Source organism: Scardinius erythrophthalmus (genome assembly GCF_964197995.2).
Source record: "Scardinius erythrophthalmus genome assembly, chromosome: 2".
NCBI lineage: Eukaryota > Metazoa > Chordata > Actinopteri > Cypriniformes > Leuciscidae > Scardinius > Scardinius erythrophthalmus.
This window is the reverse complement of record NC_138222.1, coordinates 35,575,410-35,600,588: the sequence shown is the minus strand read 5'-3', so window position 1 is coordinate 35,600,588 and position 25,179 is coordinate 35,575,410. Positions and strand designations below refer to the sequence as shown.

Below are 25,179 nucleotides of genomic sequence, written 5' to 3'. Positions count from 1 at the left end.
AACTCCTAATTTATAATCAATATTGCTCTTGACCTCTTGCTTACTGCAACAAATACAGATTTGAAAGGCTTACCATTCTGGGCCTGGCGTGATTGTTTCGTTGCTGGTTGCCCTGTGGTCGGGACTGCATCGGTCTATGGCTACTTTGAATTGACTGGCGGAAATGGGGCTGGGAGAGGTGCACCATGGGATGATGATCCCTTGGGTGGTGTTGGTGGTGCTGTTGGTGTTGGGGTGGAGGCTGGGAGTGAGGCAGGCCCTGTGGGGGCAAGTCCTGTCTATGTTGCTGGTGCTGCTGCTGGTGCAAAGGCTGATGGGATAGTGAAGGATCATGGTGAAGGGGCTGCTGCAATAGACCCTGAATACCGTAAAAACAAGAACACAGCCAAAGTGAGATCTATGATCAAATGTGCATGAAACAGGCATGTGATCAGCTAAAGACAAAATAGAAGGAACTGGGGCAACTGGCAAGTAACACCGCTTCAACGCCGAATTTTACTCTCATGTGGCGCTTTGAAACATGCCAAGGGTGTCCCGCAGATGGCGCCGCGAAATTGTGCAACGCTGTCAGAAACAATCCGTGCATGAAATAAATGGATTTGAAAACAACATTTTGCAATTTTTTATGTAATTGTTTAAGGCCATTTCTTGATTTCAAACATCAGTGTATTGAAATTCAATCATTTCAATACACAGAGAACTCAGGAATTCAGCATAGTATAATATTTAAGTAGTTTACCAAACAAATAATTTGGTGTTCCTTATCACTATTGGCTGAACTGACAGGTAAAACCAGTTAATCTGTCAAGTAAAGAAAAATAACACCAGTTTGTGTTGGATGAGAATCAAGAGAAACTATTTTTATGAAAGAGAGATAAACATCTGATGTGTAACAACTAACCCAGTGACCTTAAATAACCATGAACTGACAAACAGGTCTAACACAAGAGGGCAGTCTTGTCTGCTGCTTGGATTGAAGACAGCAGCTTCTCCTTGCTCAGTCGCCCACTACACAACACCTACATTTCAAACTAACATCTATGTATAAATCTGAAATTTGTTTTGAACCAAACTAAAACACCTTAGGTATGACTCTGTGCCATGTACAACACCATTCAAAAGTTTGGGGTCAGTAAGATTTTTTTCAACAGAAATGAATACTTATTCAGTAAGGATGCATTACATTAATGTGCCATTAAAGATATTTAAAATCTAACAGAATATTTCCAATTTCAAATAAATGCTGTTATTTTAATCTTTATATTATACTATAAAAATACTGAAAAAATAGAATAAATACATAATTATAAATATTAAGCAGCACATATGTTGATAGAATTGATAACATTAAGAATTTTTTCTTCAGCATCAAATCGGCATATACGATTACTGAAGGATCAATGTGACACTAAAGACTGGAGTAATGATGCTGAAAATTCAGCTTTGCCATCACAGGAATAAATCATACTTTTTTCTATCTAAATATATTTTACAGTTGTTTTAAACTGTAATATTATCATACAATATTACTGTTTTACTGTATTTTTGATCAAATAAATGCATCCTTGGTGGGCAAAATCGGGATTCATGCGACTTTTACCTCGCTTTAGAGCAACATTTGTCACAATTTTGTGCTCGTGGGAGTCATTTCAAAGATTTTACATACCCGACATTATCAAGACAGTTGCGAAAGGTAGTCAGTGAAGGACAGTGATGTGTCAGAGCTCACAAGTATTACAGTGACAGCTCTATATATACACACAAGAAAAACACGAGGGCACATATCATTAATGTTTAAAAACTCTGCTCTTTTTTGCATCCTCCTCTTTGTTTTATATATTGCCTGTGCTTAAATTCGCTGGGTTCGGTGGCAGATCATACTATAAATAAACGTGTAAATCACTTCAATGTTCTCCGTTTTTACTTCCGTATGACAGTGTGTGTGACATTTTTATCGTTCTTTTGCGCATATGGGTCAGTTCAGGACCATGATCTGTTTGCATTGGAGTCTGATATTGGCCACATTTATGTCAATGTGAACAGCTTTACCAAATAATCAGATCTGAGCAATAAATCTGAATTGAGTACTAAGGCTCACAAGTGTGAATGTAGGGACTTCTTTCTAAAACACGAAAAAAAATCTTGACAACCTCAAACTTTTGAATTGTAGTGTACAGCTGAAATATTTCCTGAATTAAATTACAGGACTGAGACTTTACCACATCATAAAATTGGTGAACACAGATAAAAAAAGTAAAACAAATAACACTCAGAATAATATTTTTCATGCTAGTTCCATGCCATGCTGTAAATTAACATGAAATATAATGTTCATCACGCTAAGGCCATGCAGATTTCTGGTAAACCAACTTACTCTCTGGCGTACCTGCATACCAAACAGCATGTGCTGGGGGCTAAAAGGGGGTCCCTGCTGCTGGGGCGAGAAGGGCTGTCTGTGACCCACAAAGGCACGGGGGCCATGGGGTCCTGGAGGGCCTGCATGATGCGGGGCCAGACCCGGCCGAAGGGGTTCTCTCTGGAAAGCACCTTCTCCCTGAGGCCCTTGGTTCTGCCCGAGCCCCAGAGGACCAAATCCAGGACCTCCGAGTCCCCCTTGAGGGGGGAAAGATGGAGGGCCTTGCCCCGAAATCGGAAGAACACTGTTATTCATGAGGGGGGAAGGGCCTGGCTGGTCAAACATGTGCTGGCCTGAAAAACGTGGTTCTAGAAATAAGAAAAGAAAGGAAGAAAAATAACGTGAACGAGAAGCCAGAAACCAACAGCATCAATTCTGAAATTGCTAATGTTACGCCTCAAAACAGATATATACAAGACGATGCAGGTACAGTCTATGCAGGCAACTAGTGTGACCACCTTTATTTGACCTTACCACCAGAGAAGTAGTGCTCTTGATCTTGGTGATGTGGTGGTGGTCCTCTCCATTGCTCCTGGGAGGGTAGAGGCCGCTGAGGTGGGCCAAAATTCCCTTGGAGATGCTGCTGAAAATCAGGAGGAGCCTGGAGGAGGACAGAAAACAGCAAAAATGAAAACATGACTATTCCAGCAAATATCATTACTGTTGACATGAGTTTCAAAGCCAAAAAGCTTCTTATTTGTGCTCTTTATCATCTTTTTAAATTTGGCTCTTCATATTAAGATCATAAACATCAGCTTATACCACTGAGAAATCTTTTAGGTAGAAAGAAAGTGTTTTGCATACACCCTTGAATTACAAATCTTTATCCGTTCTCAGTGCTTACCTAACCCATTGCTCATAAAACTCAAAATCCCCTCTCTACCTTTCCAGAGGAAAGAAAGATAACGATCCTTACTAATCCTGGAGTTGAATGTGAATCCCCTCTCCTTTATTCTTTGAAAATATCCTTAGCTCTTAAGAAATTAGCCTTCGTTCAAAGGGGCCACACTCCAGCAAATTGTGATGCTTTGCACCTCTTTACTCATTATAAATGACTTAAGATGCAATCAAACTTTTAATCCACGTTTCCAGCTCTGATCTTCAGTCGGCCAGTGAGTGTCACCAAGGCCAGCCAAGTTGCTTAACAGAAAGTCAATCAGGCAGCTTAGCTAAGCAATGGCCAGGAGGGAGCGAGAGAGAATCACATTGTTATTGTGGACTTCATTGCTCTATTCAAAAGGTCAGCTCCTGTAACACAATGGGAGCTTAAGTACATTCACAATACCTTTGCAAGTTTGCATTCGTTTGATAAAAGGAGCATGTCCTTTCTGGGGGCTAATCTTTCGTAAATACCCATGGATCTGTTCAATATGTAACCAGTTATGATCTGCCTGTGAGATAGAGAGGGAGTGGGAAAGACAAATGCCAAACACGGGCTACTGCCATTTTGGAGACAAGCCTCTTGTGTCTTAAAATACACCCGGCACATTCTTCATTTCTGCAGCTCAGTGTTCAGGTATCTGACAAATTATTAAAGTTTTTATATATATAGAGCTGGTACTATTTTATGACATACTAAAAGCAATTTATCCATTAAACTACAATAAATCTTACTAACGAAAGAAAACCAAACTTTAAACTTGTACTAACTTGCAAAATTAAGACAGGCTATGGGCTTACTAAACAGTTTTATAATGTTTCTGTTATGAACAGCATCAAACATAAAATACAATATAAATATGTAGCATGGAGATTAATATTCAAAAACTCTGCAGTAGTAAATATTCATAGAGAAATTGTGGATCAGCCTATTGTAAGATGAGATGTGATCGTATGCTAATGTATGATAATTAAGTGCCTAGAGGGCTAATGGACGCTGCTCCCTGCAAAATGCCATTGGCATTTTAAATGGTGTCCTGTCTGTACCAGACTGGCAATGGGAGACAGACAGCTGGAAATGTGTCATGAATGTGTGTGTGGAACTTTTCCTATTCAGCAAGATTAGGGATAACCAACCATTTCAAGTGTCCACAGTGTCCCCAAACTAGGGATTGCAGTACATGAATAGTTGACAAATAACATGGACATCAACTTTAACTTTCCTTTTCACCATCAGGAATTTAGGTTAAAAATTTTATGAATTTGAAGGTGTATTGTAGGTGATGTGACTGATCATTATATGCTTTTTTGCAGTTAAATGGTCCAGTGGTGTAATATAAATTTTTAAATAATCCATGTAATCTGGATTGAGGTCATAAAAAACATTTTATAAGAATTATATAAAAAAAAAATAGAAAAACGTTTAAAACAGCTTTAGATAAAACTTTTGCATGTAACACTGCACAGGGTTCCTGTAACAGCCATTTGTCATACTGAAACACTGAATTATGCATCCTTTTGACAGCAACAGTAAAAGGGAAAACCAAAGTATTTATATCAGTGAGGACAGAGAAGAGAACTGGGGAGATTTGGGAGGGGTGTGAGATGGTCTCCTCAGCAGTAATCACTTTAGCCACAGCACGGGCAGCTGCCTGATGGTTCCTCTACATCCTTACAGGCAGTAAAGGGCTTTTACATCTGTTCTGAGTTTTCACGGTCTCCATTTCAATTTCAACTGGCAGATCTTTCCCACATATGAGAACATTTTTCGAAACATGCCTTCCACACAGCAAGACAAATGTTAGTTTCGTTGACTACGGGCCAGTCAAATTCAGAAAACACCATGATGTTGACTGTAACATACTGCAGTTATATGCAGAGCAAAACCACTAAATTCTAACTCAAAGCAATGTGAGGCAACTTACCGGGAGTCTCTGTTGCGTGATGTTAGGCCTCGGTTGGTTCTGCACAGGAGGCATTGAGGGAACTGAGATTAAAATGGAAATAGAAAAAGCATGAGTCAGACAGACAGAAAAAGGGTTGCAGAACGAGAGAGTGGGGCGGCGTAACACGGACACCATAAAAGTCTCTTCTTGCCACAAGTCTAAACCATGGTTTGTCACAGCTGGTCACAGAGAGAGGGCTGTTCTGCTGATTAAACTGTGCATCTCTCTCTCGCGCGCAGACTGGGCCACCTAATGAGATAAACTGACACTCAAAAGGAGTAATTTCACCTCCGCAGATGTGTGCATTTCAGAAAGATGGTTTAATACTGATGGGCTGCCTACAGAGTGGGGGGACTCTTTAAAGGACCCGAGTGAAAATGTGAGTAAGCGTCAGTCAGAAGTGAAAAGCCTAAAAATATACATGGAATAGGCACTTTAACAGGTCAAACATCTTACAGCAGATGCTCAAACAGCTTCTATCGACCCAAATATATGAATATCGGGTCGCTGGTTTTGTCTCTGGAGCCATACCTTGCACAGGTGAGGATGAGGGTCCTCTGAAGTGAGGGTTAATGTGAATGTTCTTGGGGTGGTGCTGTTGATGCTGCTGGTGTTGGTTGGGATGTGCGTGCGAGTGCCGTGGAGGGGAGTTCAACAAGCGCAGTCCATGCGTGTCGTGTTGTGTTCTGGGCCCCGGGGAACGGTGGGCCAGGTGTGGCATCAACAGCTGCAGCGGCTGCTGAGGGATTGGGGTGCCTGGGTCTGGGAATAGCCCAGGACCTCCAGTGCCTCTCGCACCAGGCAGACGCGACTGATGGTGGTGATGCTGGAGCGGAGGAGTCATTCTGAGCTGCTGCTTTAAAAAAGAGAGAGAGTGAAAACAAAAAGATCATCAATCAATAGCATAAGCCTTCTCTTTCACCCCAAAAAAATCATTATCTTGTAGTGTTGTGACCTTGAATCAAGTAATCAATCATAAGAGCCATGTGACTGCAACTGAATCTAAATTAAATGAGTTTAAGAGAAATACAAAATGCTAAAGTACTCTCTCACAAAACATGCACTGTGTCTGTGTCCTAACATATTTCATATGATGAGTGAAAAACTGACTCCCCAAACTAGATACATATTGCAGTCTATTTCAGAAAGCCTTGCACATGTAAGCACGCTATATTTATCAACTCATCATCAGATGAAGACAACTTGTACTTTATGACAACTCATAGACAGAAGTGGACTCGATTAAACCATTACAACAGTGCACTATATAGCACTGCCTGAAGCATAACGTAAAATAACATATCAATGTCGAGGAATGACAAGTTGTGTCAAAAGCCTGAAAAGGCTTTCCTTCTCCATAAAAGAAAATCAGCTTTAAAAAAAGAAAGAAAAAGGTGCAGCACGAACGTTCGAACGAACAGCTCAAGCGCAAAGGGATTACATCCTCGACAGATATTTAATAATAAAATAAGCGCAGGAAGCTAAATCCTTCAGCAAAGTACAAATTTAATTTGGTGTAATGCTTCCTCAATGGACTCCCGCCAAGTTATTTGCCATAATCCATATATCAACATGGATAAGAGGAGGAGTGAGAACAGTGATAATTGACTTTTACTCAAAAGCAAACTGACTCCAGTCCACAAGGATGAGACATGACAAGTCAAAGAACCATCATCTAAAACTGATTCAAAATCTTCAATAGCCTCAAAAGGATCAATCCCATTGCCTGACCATTCAAGTTAAAATATGTGTTTGCAAACAGAATAGCTGTCACTACTAAAGCTGTGTCCAACTGTTGCAAACAATGTTACTGTTTATACACTGCAGAGTGTGGTCAGTAAGATTTAATGATTTTGAAAGTCTCTTATGCTCACCAATGCTGCATTTACATAATCAATGTAGTACAGTAAAACATTTAAACAATAAAACAATTTAAAATAATTCTTCTCTATTTTAAATTATGTTATGTTATATATTATATTTTTATCTCTATTATTTTATTATGTTTTACAATGTCATTTATTCCTGTGAGGGTGAAACGGAATTTTCAGAAATCATTACTTCAGTCTTCAATGCCACAAGATCCTTGATTTGGTGCTCAAGAAATATTTCTTCTTATCAGTTGAATTATGTTGGAGATTTTTGGAAACAGTGATAATACAAAGTTCAAGAGATCAGCATTTATTTGAAATAGAAATCTTCTGTATCATTATAAATGTCTTTACTGTCACTATTTAATGCATCCTGATGTACAAAAGTATTAATTTCTTCTAAAAGAAATCTTACTGACTAAACTTTTGAACAGTAGTGTATGTAACTGTGTGTGCAACAATCAGAAAATGTAAAGCCATGTAGACAATGTTTTCCACAAACACTTTTTGTTATACTGGTTTTACGTTTAAGTTATAATTTCAAAGATAACAAATGTAAAACATCTTAATATTATTATTAGGACCCAGTAATGTGAAAAGGGTCCATTGGAGCATATATCACACATTTTTATTAATGTTATTAGAACAGGTTCAGTTTTGTTTTTCTTTCCATTTTTGTTCATGATGACAGCCAGGTTTGGTTATAAAAAAAAAAAAAAAAAAAAGTTTAAGATTAATTTTTCTAAAAAACTTAATACTAGATTTGTATTTACTTGGTTAAAAACCTTTTCAAAAGTATCAACAGAATAAAACAAGTTCCTCAAAGGGGTAAAAGTAGTCCAGCAAAATATGTTCAATAGACAGTGGATTCTTACAAGATGAAAATTTATGTGCGAGTCTTGAGTGTCCTATCTCACATTGTCATCAATGACTTGATGAACAGGTTCAGTAGAAGCATTCAGATTTTGTGGCATTTCAGAGACCCGTCAGTTTCTTACCTGCATTCCCAAATTCACTTGCATCAGTGGAGGCCTTTGCTCATTTATTCTCCCCTGACCTCCAACTCCATCACCACGGAAACCTCCCATTCCAAATAGAGGGAAATCGCCTCTTCCACCGACTCCACGTCCTCCTGCTCCTCCTCTTCCCCTGATCCCACCTCTGCCTGTCATTCCTCCCCTCATTCCATCTGCTCGTGGCCACCCTCTTCCTCGTCCTCCAAAACGGCCCTGCTTCCTCTGACGTTCCTTTTCCTCAAACTCCTGCAGGTCTGCTTTAGCTTCCTCAGAGAGCTCTGAAAGGAAAGACAAAACAAAGATCCAGATTTATCTGATTCTGACGAATGAAACAATTCATGGTTTAAAACAACTAAACCATCAGCTAAACCATCTTTCAAAAGTTATTTTGGAGGATCAATTTAGCCTTTTTTATACTGCTCATAAGCAGGATGATGATAATGAAAACATTTTAATATCATATTTTTGTTTATAAGCACTTGGGCCCTCAAGTTAAACCCTAAAAAAAAGTCTGGAAAGTTACTGTGACAATATAAAAATAAAACTTTTTTTATTATTATTATAAACACTTACAAGATATACAGAGACATTAATTAACTTGTCAAGTTAAAATATTTGAGCAATATTTTCTGTTCACCAAACAGCCTTCACTGATCACCTTACAAACAAAAATATTTTGGCAAGACTGTATAACTAGGTAGGCTTTGCTCATGAATATTAATTGTTATGTCATGTTAATCCAGTAGGTCTGCCTTACTGACTTAAAGGAAGACGTAGTTAAGTTTAGGGATGGGTCTTAATGACCTAATCAAATGTACAACTAGTCACTCACACCGGTGCAGCCAAATCATAAAAACAAGTAATCGAACTGTAGAATCTACAATAAGTCAGATTACTCAAAACAAGACCATATGGGATTTTTAAACCTGTAACAGTACAAAAAGGTGCTTCATGTGAATTCCTTACCTAATGTTTCTGGGATGTTCCTTCTTTTACTGGCAGCATCAGACAGCCTGACCACCGTGTCATCTTTACGCTCCGTCTTAAATCGCAGACGTCTAGATTCTTCTACATCTTCCTCTTCCTCATCAGACTCCTCCTTTACATCTGCATCCTGCTCTGGCTCAGCTTCTGGATCGTTTTCATTCTCCACCTGAAGCATACAACACACATAAATCATCAGACTCACGCAATCTCCACGAAAGGGCACAAACCGTCTGAAGCAGCCATTCTTTACCTCCTCCAAATCTGTGACCTGAGAGCTGTCCTGCTCCTCAGTTTCCTCTTCATGCTCCTCCTCCTCAGCTACTTCATGTCTGTCAGTCTGCTCTTCACTATACTCAGTCGGGTATTCATCCACCTGCGAAGAACAAACAAATATTTACTCCATTCAATGGAAATTCAAGCAGGACTAGAACATCAGGGCTAAACAGATCTCTTGTTTATTATGGATTGAAACACCTGTTCCGGACCGTGTCGTAGGTCGGCACTACCAGAACCTGTTCAATGCCACAAATGACACTGATGAAGATAAAACATTAGAATGAAGCAAAATCACTTCTGAATGAAAATGTTAATGCCACATCTGAGAGAGAGGCCAGAAAGGCCCAGTGCAGCATTCTGAAGTTGGGGAGGGGAGGGGGCGCTGAAGGGGAGTCTTCCTAAATTAGCATAACAGTGGGAGCCCAGTCTCATTACTATTCCCTATTACCATTCCTGCTGATATTTGAAATTCAATGAGATGTAAATGTTTGACATGATACACAGAGAATGGGAGATAAACACGCACACGGCTCAGTGGTGGTGAAAATATCATTGACTGTGTTGTCTTTACACACACTCACTCACATGCACACACTCACACAACAAACAGACACAAAGAAAGCTCCAGCACACACATAGCTCACTGACAGGGAAAATATCATCATCTGACTTTGAGCAAATTCTCACACACGCTCGAGCACAGAATGTACAAAAGCATCCGCAGAGACGGGCACACACGGCTTCTGCTGACTACCTTGCTGAACCTCACATCCTACACCACCGGTCGCGTCTCCCTCCTCACAGGTTTTGTGCCCATCTCTGCTTCAATCATCCACCGCAGGTACTGTCTCCATCCCCGGCTATTCCTACAGATCCTGTTTCTGTCCACCTGTTATAGCTTACAGGTCCTCTAACCCATTTCCCTCTGCTCAAGTACACATTTCACTCTTTAAATTGAGATTTTACTTTGGCTGTTGGAATCTGAAATCACTCTCATATAGTCATGTTTGCAGAGATATTTTTGGATATTATAGTGAACTAAATACTCTACAAATTAAAAATGACCTCATTGTAACAGTGTAACAGTACATTGGAATTCAATCCATTTTATCAATCCAAATTACATTGTTTGTTACATCACTGTATACTAGATGTGTAACTGACTAACATGTAGGAAAATGCATTTCAAAGCTCAGTCAAAATGTTTGTCATGACAAGGTACTGAAAAAAAAAAAACATGTTTGCAGTGCACAGTTAAAAGTTTACGTTGTGTTATTCTATTTTTGAAGAAAAAAATGTATATTTTCTAAAACTATATTTTCAAATGTAATTAATGAACCCTCTGGTTTCTCCAGGCTTTGGTCATTGTCAAGGGACTCTTCCAGCTGGCAGCATTATCAAATTATATCTTGTTATAAATATCAATATCGATCAATATGGAATAAAATATTGTGATGCAATCTGATGCAATGTCATAAGTTCTTCATCTTATTTTATTTGTGCCATGTCCTACTCTGCAGTTTCACAAAACTCTGTTTCTTCACTGCTCTCACATGTAAGTAGCATAATATATATATATACAAAAAAACTGAATTTCTTACTTATAGTCATGTACATATATTAGAGTACAGCGACTAACTTTTCACCTTTAGGCACTAGCACATATTTCTATAGGTATTATTGTTGCACCTTTTATAATATATTTGGACAACATAAATTTCACTGCTATGGAGAGTCAACAGTGCTCAAGCAAACGTATATTTGAAGAGACAGTGTTTTTTTATTCATATCCTTGAGAAAACGTGTGAAGCATACAGCTTCTATTACAAAACTCTCCAGGTCATTTTTCTACAGTGAATCCTGATCTCAGCAGTAACAACAATAAGACTAGAATAATGTACCGAAATATAAAGAAACTGGCATTGAACAGACAAACTGTGTGTGAATGCGATGTGAGGGCAAGCCCTCTGTGCACCTGTCAGCATTACCCTGGACACCAGTGATCAAGCGATCACCTGGACAGGCAGAATGATCAACGACATCTGTCCCGCATTAAAGGTCAATGAAAGGCAGAACAAAAGGAGCAGTCTGATGAGCCTTGATTCCTGCAGGATTGTATCAGTCTCTGTGTCTTTGTGTAAATTGACTAACCCTGATGCTCCATGACCACAGTACACCAAACATTTTGTTTATCAAGGTCCCTGAACACTGAAATAAAAATTTTGGAAAAGAACAAAATTCATTAATCATTTTTACATTCTAGGGGTGCAACAGCTCTCTGTAAAAAAGGACCATGCCGTTCTTCACTCATGGTTCAGCACACACTTGCATTGCGGTTCATCTCTAATCTGACGATGCATCTATAATATGGCTTGTGGGGGAAGAAAAAAAACAACGCATAAAACGGACAGAGTTACTCTAATGTATGTTTCTGTCGACGGATACGCTCCACTTGCGTTTCAGGTAAGAGTATCTGTCCAATCAACTGTTGTGTGTGTAAATCTGTTGCTGACATCACAGTTCCTCACGTGTTGTTTTGTTGCAGTTTAGCATGGCAAGCGAAGGAGACAAGCCGCTGATAGAGCGGCCGCCTGCATCATATAAATATCCTGTCTGGAAACATTCTGGCTTCCCAATACGTTACAGCAGCGATGGTTGAAAAAGCGTGGACAAAACTGTAAAAACTTTGTAAACTTTGTTCTATGCGAGTGCCGGATGCTCCAATATGACCAGTCATTTATTCCGTCATCACCCAGATGTTGATACCTGCTGCTGATCTGTGCTGCGACTCTCAGCTCATCGTGAACACCGACTATCGCAGTAAGGCTAACACATGATACAATGTTACTCTTGTTTCATTAAATTTTCAAAATTGTAACCTGACATCACAAAATGTGATTTTTATCATGGCTAAACCCCAATCATCAAGTATTTATGACAAGCCCATAAAGTCTTTAAGATTCATACAATGAATACAGAGGACAATAAAAGAATTGCTGGGTGACAGAAGGCGAATCTTAAGAACTGTACACTAAGCATAGCACAGAAAGTCAGACAGACAGACCAAAATGACTATGACACGAATCCTGCACAAAGCACATGAACTGACCACTTACAGGGAAAATGCTTAATCCTTTAAACCGTTCCACACATTAACTCTGGATAACAGTAAACACAAAGATGCTAAGCCCCGGAAGCCAAACGACCTTGTAAACAGAGATATCATACGGTCTAAGAAAACAAAATTTAAAGCTGAATTTTAAGCAATGGCAATATTCTTCAAGAGTGCAACAAACGGCTGTCAAAGGTGGTTTATCACCTTTGTATTGACAGCAAAATACTTTTCCACATCTGTTGCCTCAATTATGCTTTAGGAAAGTAAGTCAGTTTGTACTACACATTCAAGTGAGTGTTTTGTATTTTCTTTCTTCAGTACAAAACAAAACAAAACATTAAGGAGAATATCCCAGCCTCCAAACCCCCAAAAAAGCAGAAACTCAGGAATCCCCTTGGAATTGAGCTTGAGTAGAACATAGAAGTTGTAGAAAATTCCTTTAAAAAAACTACATCTAAGTTAAGATTAGGGTTGGGTACCGTTCACATTTTAACCGGAACCGGCACCAGTACATGAAATTCAGTGCCGGTACCCAACGGTATGTTTTTCCGGTACTTTAGGCATGTTTACCTCAATAACTGTTAAGAAACTGCAAGTCATTTATATAAGTGTAACTGACATTATGCCAGAGCTGCCTTGGTCGCTGTCTGCCATTGTCTGTGATGTTTGTATACTGTAATATTTACCTGTAAATAGTTGTCCCAGACCCATGTTTAAAGATTTAAAGATCTACGCAATCAGGTCAGACACTGTCCAGTCTTCTGAAGACACTTTCACTTGGGACTGAATTAAGAATATGTACTGCCATGTTTTTCCTTATTACATCTTACTAATTTTGTCTGATGCATAAAAGAATTGTTCGTTACAGTACAGATAATGAATTGATCTGAATGATTCATGAACATATGGCTTTGGAACGTCATGCGGGTGAGTCAATGATGACAATTCTCATTTTTGAATGATCTGTCTCTTTAAGATCTAAGCAAATAAATAAATAAACATGTACAGAAAGGACAGGGCTCATCAATCATGCCCCTGTGTCATGCTTGCTAAAGACCACTTTAAAGAAGGTCAATAATCTTTTCACCTATACAGCCAACTTTATCAGATCTTGTCTGAGAGCTTTTCCCATTAGCCAGCATGGAATGGCAGGACATCTGCTGAACAAAGACAGTGAAAGGTATCTTGCCCTGAACAAAACCTTGAGGCCTGAGGGTCACAAAGCATGCGTTGTCAGGCTGCAGACGTGAAGGAAATGTGGTGGGGGATTATGGAGAGTGTAAGCAATAGATATAGCAAGCAAAAGTGTAACTTACTTGAAAATCGTCATCCAGTGGCTCGTCAATCTGTAGGTCCAATACTTCATCTTGATATTCAGCGCAATTCTGGCCTCCTGTGTATTCCAACCCTTCATCCTCTGCTTGGTACTCATCTGCCTCATACTGCCCACCCTGAGAGAAGCCCGCTCGGCACCCCTCTGTCTCTTCATAGGCATTTTCAGTACATCCTAAGTCTTCATCATGAAGGTGACCAGAGGTGCCCAGACCCAGTGTTGCATTTAAACTCACAGCCTCACCCTGACCACTGGACCACAGACACAAAGACACGTGTTAAGCACTGGACAATAAAGTAATGAATTTGTATATTTGTATGTTGCTTTTGTTACCATAAGAACATATATTAGAGACTGAATTAAAGTGTGTCACCTAAGATTGTTATTTTAAACAACTTATTTTTATTAAAAAAAAATTAAGCCATTTGATTAAAGCAGAAGGTGTCAAAGTTAGTTCAATGTCATCTCTAATAATGTTATGGATGAACTGCTCTATTGATTTTAGAGCACTGAAGCTTTGCATAAATTATGGGGTGAAGACCATGTTGACCCCAAAATTGAAAAGAGAACAGCTTAGGTAGTGGTGCATTCTATATTAATTGTGAGCTGACATTATTCTATACAACAATAATAAAAAGAAAAACTTGTAATATAGGCAATTTTGGGCTATACTGCAGACTATTCCACCCTTCATCATCAAAAAAATAAATAAAAACATCAGAACAGATTTAGTAAGTGGCGGCTTCAACTGTCATGACTTAAACTACATTTCACCAGTTTAGAAGAACAGCTTAAAGGAGAACTCCGGTCAATTTTAACATTGAGCTCATTTTTTTGTAAATTTGGAGTGCTGTCAGTACAGAGAACAACGACAAAAATCGGTGTCGCCTACACCGTGTTATCCTCTTTTTAAAATTTGCACCCTGTTGCCCCATTGAAGTCAACAGGGTGCAAATTTTAAAAAGAGGATAACACAGTGTAGGCAACACTGATTTTTGTCGTTGTTCTCTGTACTGACAGCACTCCAAATTTACAAAAAAATGAGCTCAATGTTAAAATTGACCGGAGTTCTCCTTTAACATTGGCCTGCTTCGTTTACAAACATTAAAAAGGTTATACCCAAAGAAATAAATAGTATTTTGGAAAACATGTTTACACTGATGTACAATGTATATGAGAGTCCTAACAGTAGAGCTGGAACTAACAATTATTTTTTTAATTGATTAATCTATCAATTATTACTATTATTATTATTATTAAATTGAATAATCTAACAGTTATTTTTTCCAGTTAATCTATTGTTTATTTTCTGAATATTCAATTAATCCTTTGGATTTAAATTTCACAATAATAGTCCAAAGACTTGCGCTGTCGTCTTGTTGTATTGGGGTAGGAGAGACCCGGGCTGGATGTTTTCTTTTCAGATGCTCCAGCATAGACATTGTGATGCTGTGGTGTAATTTAGTAGGCAATTTCAGTTTTACAGAGCGTGCAAAGCACCATTTAATTTGGTCTCTTATTAAAAAATTCCCACACTTTAGATCGGGCTCGATATTTTTGGAATAGCGGCTTGGAATGGAGCCGGCATCATTAGGATGAGCATAAACAGCGCAACGAATCGACGCATTCAACGCAAAACAACTAATTTACGTAATCGTTTACACTGATGCGTCATTCCAGTCTTCTAAAACAAGCCATTTTAATCTATATGTAGCACAGGGCACACCAAGACTCTCTCATATGACCATTGTCTTGAAAAACATTAAAAACGATATAAATAGTATATCTGTTAAAACCAGTTCTGTATACAACACCTAAAAAATTCTCGCAGTATTAGGGACTTTTCCGAGTCTTGTAAAAACCATCCAATCTGCGTTTGAAAAAAAAAATATAAAGGCCCTCAATGAAGTAATTAAAAACAGCTAAACATTGTCATTTAAAAATGGATGGATTTTTGCAGTGAATAGGATTTTATTGCATTGTTGGAGTACCTCGTATTTTGGTCCTCTTCATCACTTTGCAAGAGGTCATCATTTAGCTCCTCATCTGACAGTTCTGAGGGGTTCTGAGGATAGACAAAAAAAAACCCTATGAAAAATCCCTTGTTCAATCTACTTGACTTTTTGGTGCGATTGTTACATATACTGCCTTTTAAGTCTTGGACAAGTACACCTGCTGGAAATTATTTCTGTATTACTATCAGTTAAAAAAAATGCTTAAGTCAGCAACTAAAAAAAACAAGGTCCATGCTTTCTGCCATAACAACAACAACAACAACAAATGAATAACAGAGGATTATATGATATAGTTTAGAGGTGAGAGAAACAGGCAATGATGAAAAACACTTTACCTTTTTGGATGACAGCCAATCTTCTTCAAGTAAGTCTCCCTCCTCCAAATCACTGTGAATTGATAAAAACGTATTAAATAAAAAATATGCTCTATTCACAATGAATCTCTTTGAATTGCCTGATTTCAGCAGAGCAACGTAAGATATTAAAGCAACAACTTCATCTGCTTTGCAAACACCACACCCAACAGCAACCAATTAAATCTATATATACCTGGTTTTAGACCACAATAATTTATTAGTATGGTATGGGCCTCCTTTTGTGGCCAATTCAGCATCAATTCATCTTGGGAATTGCAGATAAAAGTCCTTCACAGTGGCCAAGGGGATTTTAAGCCATTCCTCTAGCAGAACAGTGGCCAGGTCACTATGTGATGCTGGTGGAGGAAAATACAGTCCTCGAAAATGCCCCAAAGTGGCTCAAAATATTCAGATCTGGTGACTATGCAGGCCATGGGAGATGTTCAACTTCACTTTCATGTTCATCAAAGCATTGTCACAAGTCTTGCTTTGTGTATTGGTGCGTTACCGTTCTGATACACGGCAGGGTACAATGTTTGAACCATGGTCCTCCAGAATGGTTCAATAGTCCTTGGCAGTGATGCACCCATCAAGCACAGTAGGGAATGCAATGAGATTGCGAGCCAAACCATCACTGATCCACCCCTGTGCTTCACTCTTGGCAGCAACAGTCTGGGTGTTAAGCCTCTCTGGGGCTTCTCCACACCGTAACTCCCACGGATGTGGGGAAGAAAGTGAAGGTGGACTCATCTGAGAACAACACGTTTCACACTGTCCACAGCCCAAGATGTGCACTGCTGGCACCAATGAAACCGACATTTGGCATTGGCAGTGACTAAAGGATTGGCTATAGCAGCCGGAGCATGAATATTGACAGTTTTAGTGGAAACTGGAGAGTCGAGGTGCACATTTAATTATGTATTGAGTTGGGCAGCTGTGGTTTTATGTTTTTTGGATACAATCGAAGTTAGTGCCTGGACATCTCTTTCAGACAGCTTCCCTAGTACATTGACAGTTACTCTTGTTGGATATGGTTCGTCCTACGTGGTTTGCCAAAATTACCCTGAAAACCATAGCTCTCCATACACCCCAAAGACTTGCTTATCACAAATGCGTCAGCGAGATGCGCACCAACAACCTCTGATATGTCTCCCATTTAGGGCTGTGTTTGATATGACAATGTATTGTCACATATTACTTGTCAATGTGAGTATTGATACAACTGCTTCTGTATCGATTCCACAGCATGTGCACAACAGTGGACTATGCTTTTGAATTTGAATACAAGAACAGTATTTAAAACGGAGTGGAAATGTGTTGAAATTAATTCACAGAATATAATGTATAGGCTAGAACAAGGTTTAATCTGACACGCAGAGGAACATAACTGGGGTTGCCTGATATAAAGAGACGTAATCCCCTTATCAGAGCTTCACAATTGCATAATACGGAAATATCTGCTAAGTGTTTTAGGCTACTTATTTTTCTCAACCTGGCAACCATGTGCAAAAGGGCTGCACGATATTGGAAAAAAAAAACACTGCGATACCACAGAAAAATAAAAAATATATTTCGATATAAAAACAATTTCACCATTTGATTTGAATAGCTCTATTTGTAAAAAAAAATATATATATCATTCTAGAATGATTGGAATGATTTTGTAGGAGTGTGTATCTGCACAAAATAATAAACAAATTAAAAACATAGATAAATACAATAGAAGAAAGATACAAATGAAATAAGCAGTGTTTTATGTTTTTATCAGTTACATCTAAAGGTATTCAGGAGGTCCATAAATGTAAAACAACAGTCTTCACTGTATATATGAAATGTAACTATTAATACAATTTATCTTTGTTAAATAAAGTGATTTTCTCTGTCTTTTGTTGTTTGATTAACATTGGTGATACAAAAATCTGAGGGTATATTAGACTGCTGTCACTTTAAGACGAATGGACGGATCCATTATAATGATACGCATTTCCTTTCTCAATCCTCTTAAACACATAACCAACTGTTTACGAGGATACTTGCAGAGATTGGCATTTTGACTACATTTTGGGTGCACATGTCCATTCAAGCTCAAAAAGAAGAGAAAGAGAACTAAATTCGGTGGTCACATAATATCTGTGCTGCTCTAAGTGCGCGTACAGAAAACAGTGCGTGAGTTCCAGTCTTGCGCTTTATGTTTAAACTGACAGGACTTGCACATGCAAATGATAAACTTTCACTCTATAATGGTTAAACTTTTTTGCAATTAATCCACAAATCATATGCGTTCTGAATCAGGGTGAAGTTGGACCGTACGGACCACACATCAAGTACGATCCCCATACTTTACATCGTACATCCTGCGTTGTGACTACCGCGTAGGGCTGCACAATAATGGCTAAAATGATAGTCACGATTATTTTACTCAAAATTATAATCGCGATAATTAATCACGATTATTCTCATTTGAGAAACTACAGAGAAAGAGAAGAGACAGTTAACGGTTTTGCACGAGTATTTGCGCAAAATCCGAGCAGATTTGGTTTACACGAATTTCCCCAGAAAAGTGAGTAAACATAATAACATGCAAAATTGGCCAGTGATTTGACAGCAATACCCGCCAAAGTTCATTTTTAGCCGCATTTGGCGGGTTGGCGGGTGTTAATTTCAAACCATCAGACTTCATAACCAACTACAACTTCCTCAGACAGCAAGTCAATACAAATGGCATGATTTAAAGTAACAACATGTAACTTTTCAACCTTCATAATATATTTCCAAGACCCTTGTGATAGTACATCGACTTACAATAGGTTGAATGAGACGTCTGCCAGAGCCTGACGGGGTCTGTATCGCTTTTACTGGCACTATGTAACTTCGGGGTGCGGGTAGTAACCAGCGCTCAAAAAGAACTACAAAATTCGACTGCTTTACGGCATACGTCACTTTGCCCACCACTTCCTCAAATGTGGCCAACCAGCGCGTTTGTTTTCGTACGTCTGTTTTCGTCATGGCTGAAGCAGCAGCGAAACGTAAGAAGTCCAAGGTTTTGTCGGAGTAGAGTCGGAAGAGGAAAAGGGCGAGTGATAAACTGAAAGGCAGGACGAGGATCAATATTGGTCGAGCGTTTGCTCGCTGGCGTTAGCTTATGGAGGAGGAGAGTTACCAGACCGATGCTGACTTGGCCGTCATGCTGTTGAACTAGTAAGTAACTGTAAATTGCTTGCATACTATCTTTAGTTTTTCTAATCTGTTGTCTGCCTGGCTATGTTACGGAAACTATCTGGTCCTCCATTTATTTTTCTTCATGAATCAGCTAGTAGATGAGCGAATTATCAATCTGGTAGCTAGTAAACACTAACATGGTAGTTTTAGATGGTTAGGATGCTTTCGCTATCATTCTCGTTCAGATTTGAGCATTGCAATCTACATGCAAATCACAAATGTTTGAGTTAAAATGTTTAGTCTACTAAACGTGTATAAATTATGAAAGGGGGAAGATTAATAATATTATCATTGCCCATATGAAAAAAACCTGCATGCTTCATATACAGTAACCGTAAATCATTTTACGACAGCGGTAATGGACAATTCCGCTTCCAACCTGTAGGGCGACCGCAGAGGAAAAGTTCCATGTTGTTGCTTTAACGTTAGATGAGCGCTTAGTGATGTGTCTTCACATTAGATCTTCTAAGCGACACATTCCGGTTGAAAATGAGACAAAGTAACTGTCGGCTGTATAACAATTTCATGTAAACAGAATATCGCGCACGCAGGGTTGCCAGATTGCACCGACTAAGTAAAACACGGGGCATAAAATGTAAGAGAAAAGCTCTGTTTGGGTAATTTGGGAGATTTAAGATATTCAGATCTGGCAACCACAAACATCAGCGCTAGTGGGGACTTGTTTACAATGCAAGATAATGCAAATGTCTAATAAAAAAGCGTTTTCAGGATTAAAAACGAGCGGGCAAATATCGCGACGATTTTTTTTAATTAATCGAGAGAGGCAGATATCGTTATCGCGATTAAAATACGATTAATCGTGCAGCCCTACTACCGCGGATACGCACATTGAGAAATCGATGCTAAAACGCTATATTGTGCAGTTCACACATTCACCATCACCTCCTGCACCCCCTCTCCTCCCCCCTCCTGCCATCCAACCTGAGCTTAAGTTCTGTGTGGAGGACGTGAGCAGAGTCTTCAAAAAACAGAAGACTAGGAAAGCTTCAGGCCCAGACAGCATCTCATCTGCTTGTTTAAAAGCCTGCGCTGACCAACTGGCCCTAGTCTTCACGCAGATCTTCAACAGCTCATTGGAGCAGTGTGAAGTTCCCTGCTGCTTCAAACGCTCCACTATCATTTCGGTCCCCAAAAACCCCCAAATCACTGGACATAATGACTACAGACCTGGTGTTGGCCCACCTGAAGGACATCATTGGACCCCTGATGGATCCCTTTCAGTTTGCTTACAGAGCAAACAGGCCTGTGGATCATGCAGTCAACATGGGGCTGCATTTTATCCTGCAACATCTCGACAGACCTGGGACTTATGCAAGGATCTTATTTGTGGACTTCAGTTCGGCCTTCAATATCATCATGCCTGATCTTCTCGCAGCCAAACTGGCCCAGCTCTCCATGCCATCCTCAATCTGTCAGTGGATCTCCAGCTTCCTGATGGACTGGGAAAAGCTAGCGAGACTGGGGAAACTCACATCCAGGACATCCACCCCCAAGGGTGCGTTCTCTCCCCACTGCTCTTCTCCCTGTACACTAATAACTGCACTTATAAAGACCCCTCTGTCAAGCTCCTAAAATTTGCTGACGACATCACTGTCATCGGTCTCATCCAAAACGGTGATGAGTCTGCTTACAGACTGGAGGTTGAACAGCTGGCTGTCTGGTGGAGTTATAACAACCTTGAGCTGAACACGCTCAAAACAGTGGAGGTGATAGTGGACTTCAGGAGGAACATCTAAGCACAGGAACAGTTTCTTCCCACAGGCCATTTCCCTTCTGAACAGTTAACATACCTCCCAAGGCATATGCCTGTAAGTGCAATACTCCAACTGTTAAGTGTAATATTTTCTAAACTCAGGTGATATTTATATTTATTCATACTATTCAAAATTTTTACTATGTTTCTTGTTGTATTTGTATTTGTATATGTGCACTGGAAGCTTCAGTATCAAGAAAAATTCCTTGTGTGTGCAAGCACACTTGGCAATAAAGATCTTTCTGATTCTGAAGAAAGCACATTAGTTTAGACCATAAAATTTTTTTTAGCATAGAGAGTGTTAATTTGTGCAATAACCTACCAGCAATGTAAATATGCTTTTATTTATATATTAGAATGAGTACATAGCAATATAAATTTATTTGAATGAGTACATTATTATTTATGGGCTTAAAAAAAACAAGAAAACAATCAGAATATTGTATCTGGTGGGGAGTAGCCAATGAAACCTATGTATGCCATTAAACAGTGCTACCGAGGCCCTTCACAACACACACTTTGACAACGCAGAGGGCAACTGCCTGCTCTGCCTATATTGCGGGCAATGGCCCTATAATATGCAGTGTTTATTTAACAGCTGTAATACTAAATTCTGTTGAGGTGAAATTTAGTGCAGACCCGTATCGTGATATATATCGTATCGAGGCCTCTGTATAGTGTGATATGTATTGTGACTTTGTTGCCGATACACAGCCCTACTCCCATTATGTTGTGTGGATTGCAACATTTCATGTACAGCTGTGCTATTGTTCTGCTAATTCAACCTTCACACTCTGCTCTTACTGATGGAATATAAAATCTGTTAAGATTGCCCACCATGCCATGCATATATAGGCATGAAACCTCCAACACTATATTAGCCAGTGTTTCAGTATCATTGTCCAACCCCTGTATGTGCTTTTGTGATCCATTTTGAATGACATGAAATGTTAATACTGGAATGCTATAAGTGGTTCCAGGAAACAGATTCTTTTTTTACTCATCGCATTATAGAGAAATGAAACATGCAGAGCAAAACTGAGCCAGCAATGGGACAGTGATTAAGACTTACCTCTCCAAGTCATCATCATCCTCTCCTCTCCGTCTTCTTGACCTTTCAGCACCAGGCTTATCGTATTCATCAAAGTCATCATCTACATAATGACAAGAGAACAAAGCACATTCATCTTTTATTATCATATAAGAATAAAACATTAAATTTAATGTGTAATCTGTATAATAATAATAATAATAATAGTACATGCTCAGAACTTGCACATAATAATAACATCTCAAAGTTTTGTGCTTGAGATCTTAGGTTTGTCCGTTGAAGGAAATACACTAGTCTTTGAAGAATGACTCTAACCTTAAAGGGACAGTTCATTTTTATTTTGTGTCATTCCAAACCAATATGACTTATATACCAATATAACCGATAGAACACACACACACACAAATTATATATATATATATATATATATATATATATATATATATATATAAGAATGTTTCAAACCAAACAGTTTTGGTGACCATTGACTACCATTATATAGTTAAACACAAAGATATTTCTTAAGAGATCTTCCTTTAGGTTCCACAGAATAAAGTAGGCCATAGGTTACACGTTTGAAACGACACGAGGGTGAGAAAATGAAAGAATTTACATTTTGAGGTGAACTTTCACTTTAATAAAATAGTAATAACAACTCTTTATCAGACAATCAGCTCATTATTCCAGAAAAAAAAAAAAAAAAAAAAAAAACTTTCAGAACGTAACCAGTACAGATGTTATTTGGAAGAAGCAACTGCAAGATTGCAGGTATTAGCATATTTACGTTCTAATAGACAGCAGATTTGTTCACTGAGTTTCTGTATGAAATGGAAGTTGCAATAGTCTTATATTTCCTATTGTGACATATATCAGAGCTTCTCATACAAGAAAAAATGTAAGGCGGGACTTGATTTTGTCCATCAGGAATTGATTAGATCGTAGTTGTTTGCTACTGCTGTGATCTCATGTGAGTGACAGGTTGTCCCGCCCTCACACCAGTATACACATAAGGGAAGAAATTTGATTAAAGAGTAAAAGGGCACATGAATTTAAAAAGAAAAACTAGATATGCACAGCTATATCAATTATAATAAGTAATGCAATATAAACATCAATAAGATTAATAAATGTTGATTTCATGATGACTTTTAAAGCAGCACATTTTCCTATGTTTATAAATAAAATATTGAACAAGAAAATAGCATTAAAATCGTATTTGCATCTGTGCAGATGGCAGTGGTACTGTATGATTGACAAGTTGAGGGGATCACTAACGTTACTCACTAACTGATAGGAAAGAAAACTTCTTTCTGTAATAAATTACTACAATACACATTTTATCTACAACCACGACTATATTTAAAATATGAACACATACGAGTGACAAAACAGTCCAGTTGTGATTAAATACTTGACTTTCTCAAAATACATTATTTGTATCTTACGGCACGGTTAAAACAACAGTCACGCTGTCTGTGGAGACAGCACTAGAAATGATTACGTAACTAATTTAGACCCAACCTAATTGTACTTTACACGAACAATTCTTCAACCACCATAAACATCAAAATCATTAGTTATCCGTTGCATTTTTGCATAAATACACACAGGAAACGCATTCATTTTAACCCTTCAGCTAGCTAGTTAGCAACCTCAAATGAATAGAAATGTGTAAATGCACGTCTGCTCATGACTCACGACCATCAATATGACACACCATAGCAATAAAAACAACCTAACAGACAGTCGTGGCATAAAAGTAAACTGAGCTCAATCTGTAAACCAACAGCAGACCTTAGAAGCCCATCAAATTATGGAACAAAAGCAGCTAACTCGTTACCGCTAGCTGGGAGCTAAAGTGTAAATTAATATGACATATATATCATACCCCCGACATTGGTCGCCATAACCCAAGACTGTATGTTATCTTGGAGACTCTGGTATCTCTATAACGTCGATGAGTGCATTGAAACTGGTTTAAGTGCAGCGCTTCAGGCCGATAGCTTAGCGTGAAATCTCCTCAGTCTGAGCTCTGACAACATCTGCACAAGAATCATGGCGACCAGAATGAGCCGCGCTGCATCATGGGTATGAAACTGCAAGGAGGGGAAGTGCTAACGGTTCAGACTAGCCTGACGTATTTAGTTTTAACTTTGCAATGAAAGTGAACATAAACCAATTAAATTGTATTTGTATTGGGCTATTTACATTAACTGCTTTATTCAGAAATGTATCCTTTAAAATTCTGCCTCAATACTTGGCTTATTGATTGATGGGTGTTAAGAGGGTCAGAGTGAATATTTTAGTCTCAGTTATAGATACAGTAAACCCTGAGGTGACAGATGATCATGTCAAGTAATATCTATCAACCATATAGCAGATGCAGATAGACAATTCTTGCTTCATACTGGGTGAATGCAGGAAAATTGGGCCATTTTTTGTTAAACGTATAATTTAGATAGAGATGTTTTTTCTTTTCTTTATTACTTTTGTTAACTTTAATGTCCAGCTATTGTATTTCAAATTGAATACAGGCGTAAGCTAGTCTGAGACTAAAATGCATGGTTGAGCTGTTTTAACTGAAAGCAACTTGCACTTACCTTAAAGGGGTCCTATTATGCCCTTTTATAAAGTCTTGATTGTGTTTTTGGGGTGCACTAGAATATGTTTTCATGCTTGATTGTTCAAAAAACGCATTATTTTTCACATATTTTACATTATTACAGCACCCCTCTCCACAAAGTCGAACACTCCACTCCAGGATTGTTCTACTTGAACCAGCGCTGCACACAACAGAACAGACGATCGGTGTATGACACCAAAGTACCGCGAGAGCGATTAGAGAACAGACGGCTCAGTATGCTTTTGAATCGCTCTCGCGGTACTTTGATGTCATAAACCGGTCGGTCTGTTGAGTGCACGCTA

At 38.7% G+C, this 25,179-nt stretch overlaps 1 protein-coding gene across 3 annotated transcripts in view; it reads right to left on the bottom strand.

The window, feature by feature from the left end:
• Positions 1–24,338, bottom strand: part of rbm33a (RNA binding motif protein 33a) — a 42,730-nt gene extending 18,392 nt beyond the window's left edge. Inside the window, exons 1-13 of one of the 3 annotated variants that reach the window (XM_081357459.1) lie at positions 24,143–24,338; positions 22,276–22,357; positions 16,190–16,241; positions 15,831–15,904; positions 13,823–14,090; positions 9,366–9,488; positions 9,095–9,281; positions 8,111–8,406; positions 5,773–6,097; positions 5,221–5,282; positions 2,891–3,017; positions 2,375–2,724; positions 74–358 (exon numbers count right to left, since the gene is read on the bottom strand). In XM_081357459.1, coding sequence (XP_081213585.1) covers positions 74–358; positions 2,375–2,724; positions 2,891–3,017; positions 5,221–5,282; positions 5,773–6,097; positions 8,111–8,406; positions 9,095–9,281; positions 9,366–9,488; positions 13,823–14,090; positions 15,831–15,904; positions 16,190–16,241; positions 22,276–22,357; positions 24,143–24,161 — 2,250 coding nt within the window. In that variant the 5' untranslated portion in view covers positions 24,162–24,338. The remainder of the gene's footprint in view (positions 1–73; positions 359–2,374; positions 2,725–2,890; positions 3,018–5,220; positions 5,283–5,772; positions 6,098–8,110; positions 8,407–9,094; positions 9,282–9,365; positions 9,489–13,822; positions 14,091–15,830; positions 15,905–16,189; positions 16,242–22,275; positions 22,358–24,142) is intronic. The other 2 variants (XM_081357461.1, XM_081357460.1) reach the window with 2 other exon arrangements.
• Between the last annotated feature and the right edge of the window lie 841 nt (positions 24,339–25,179).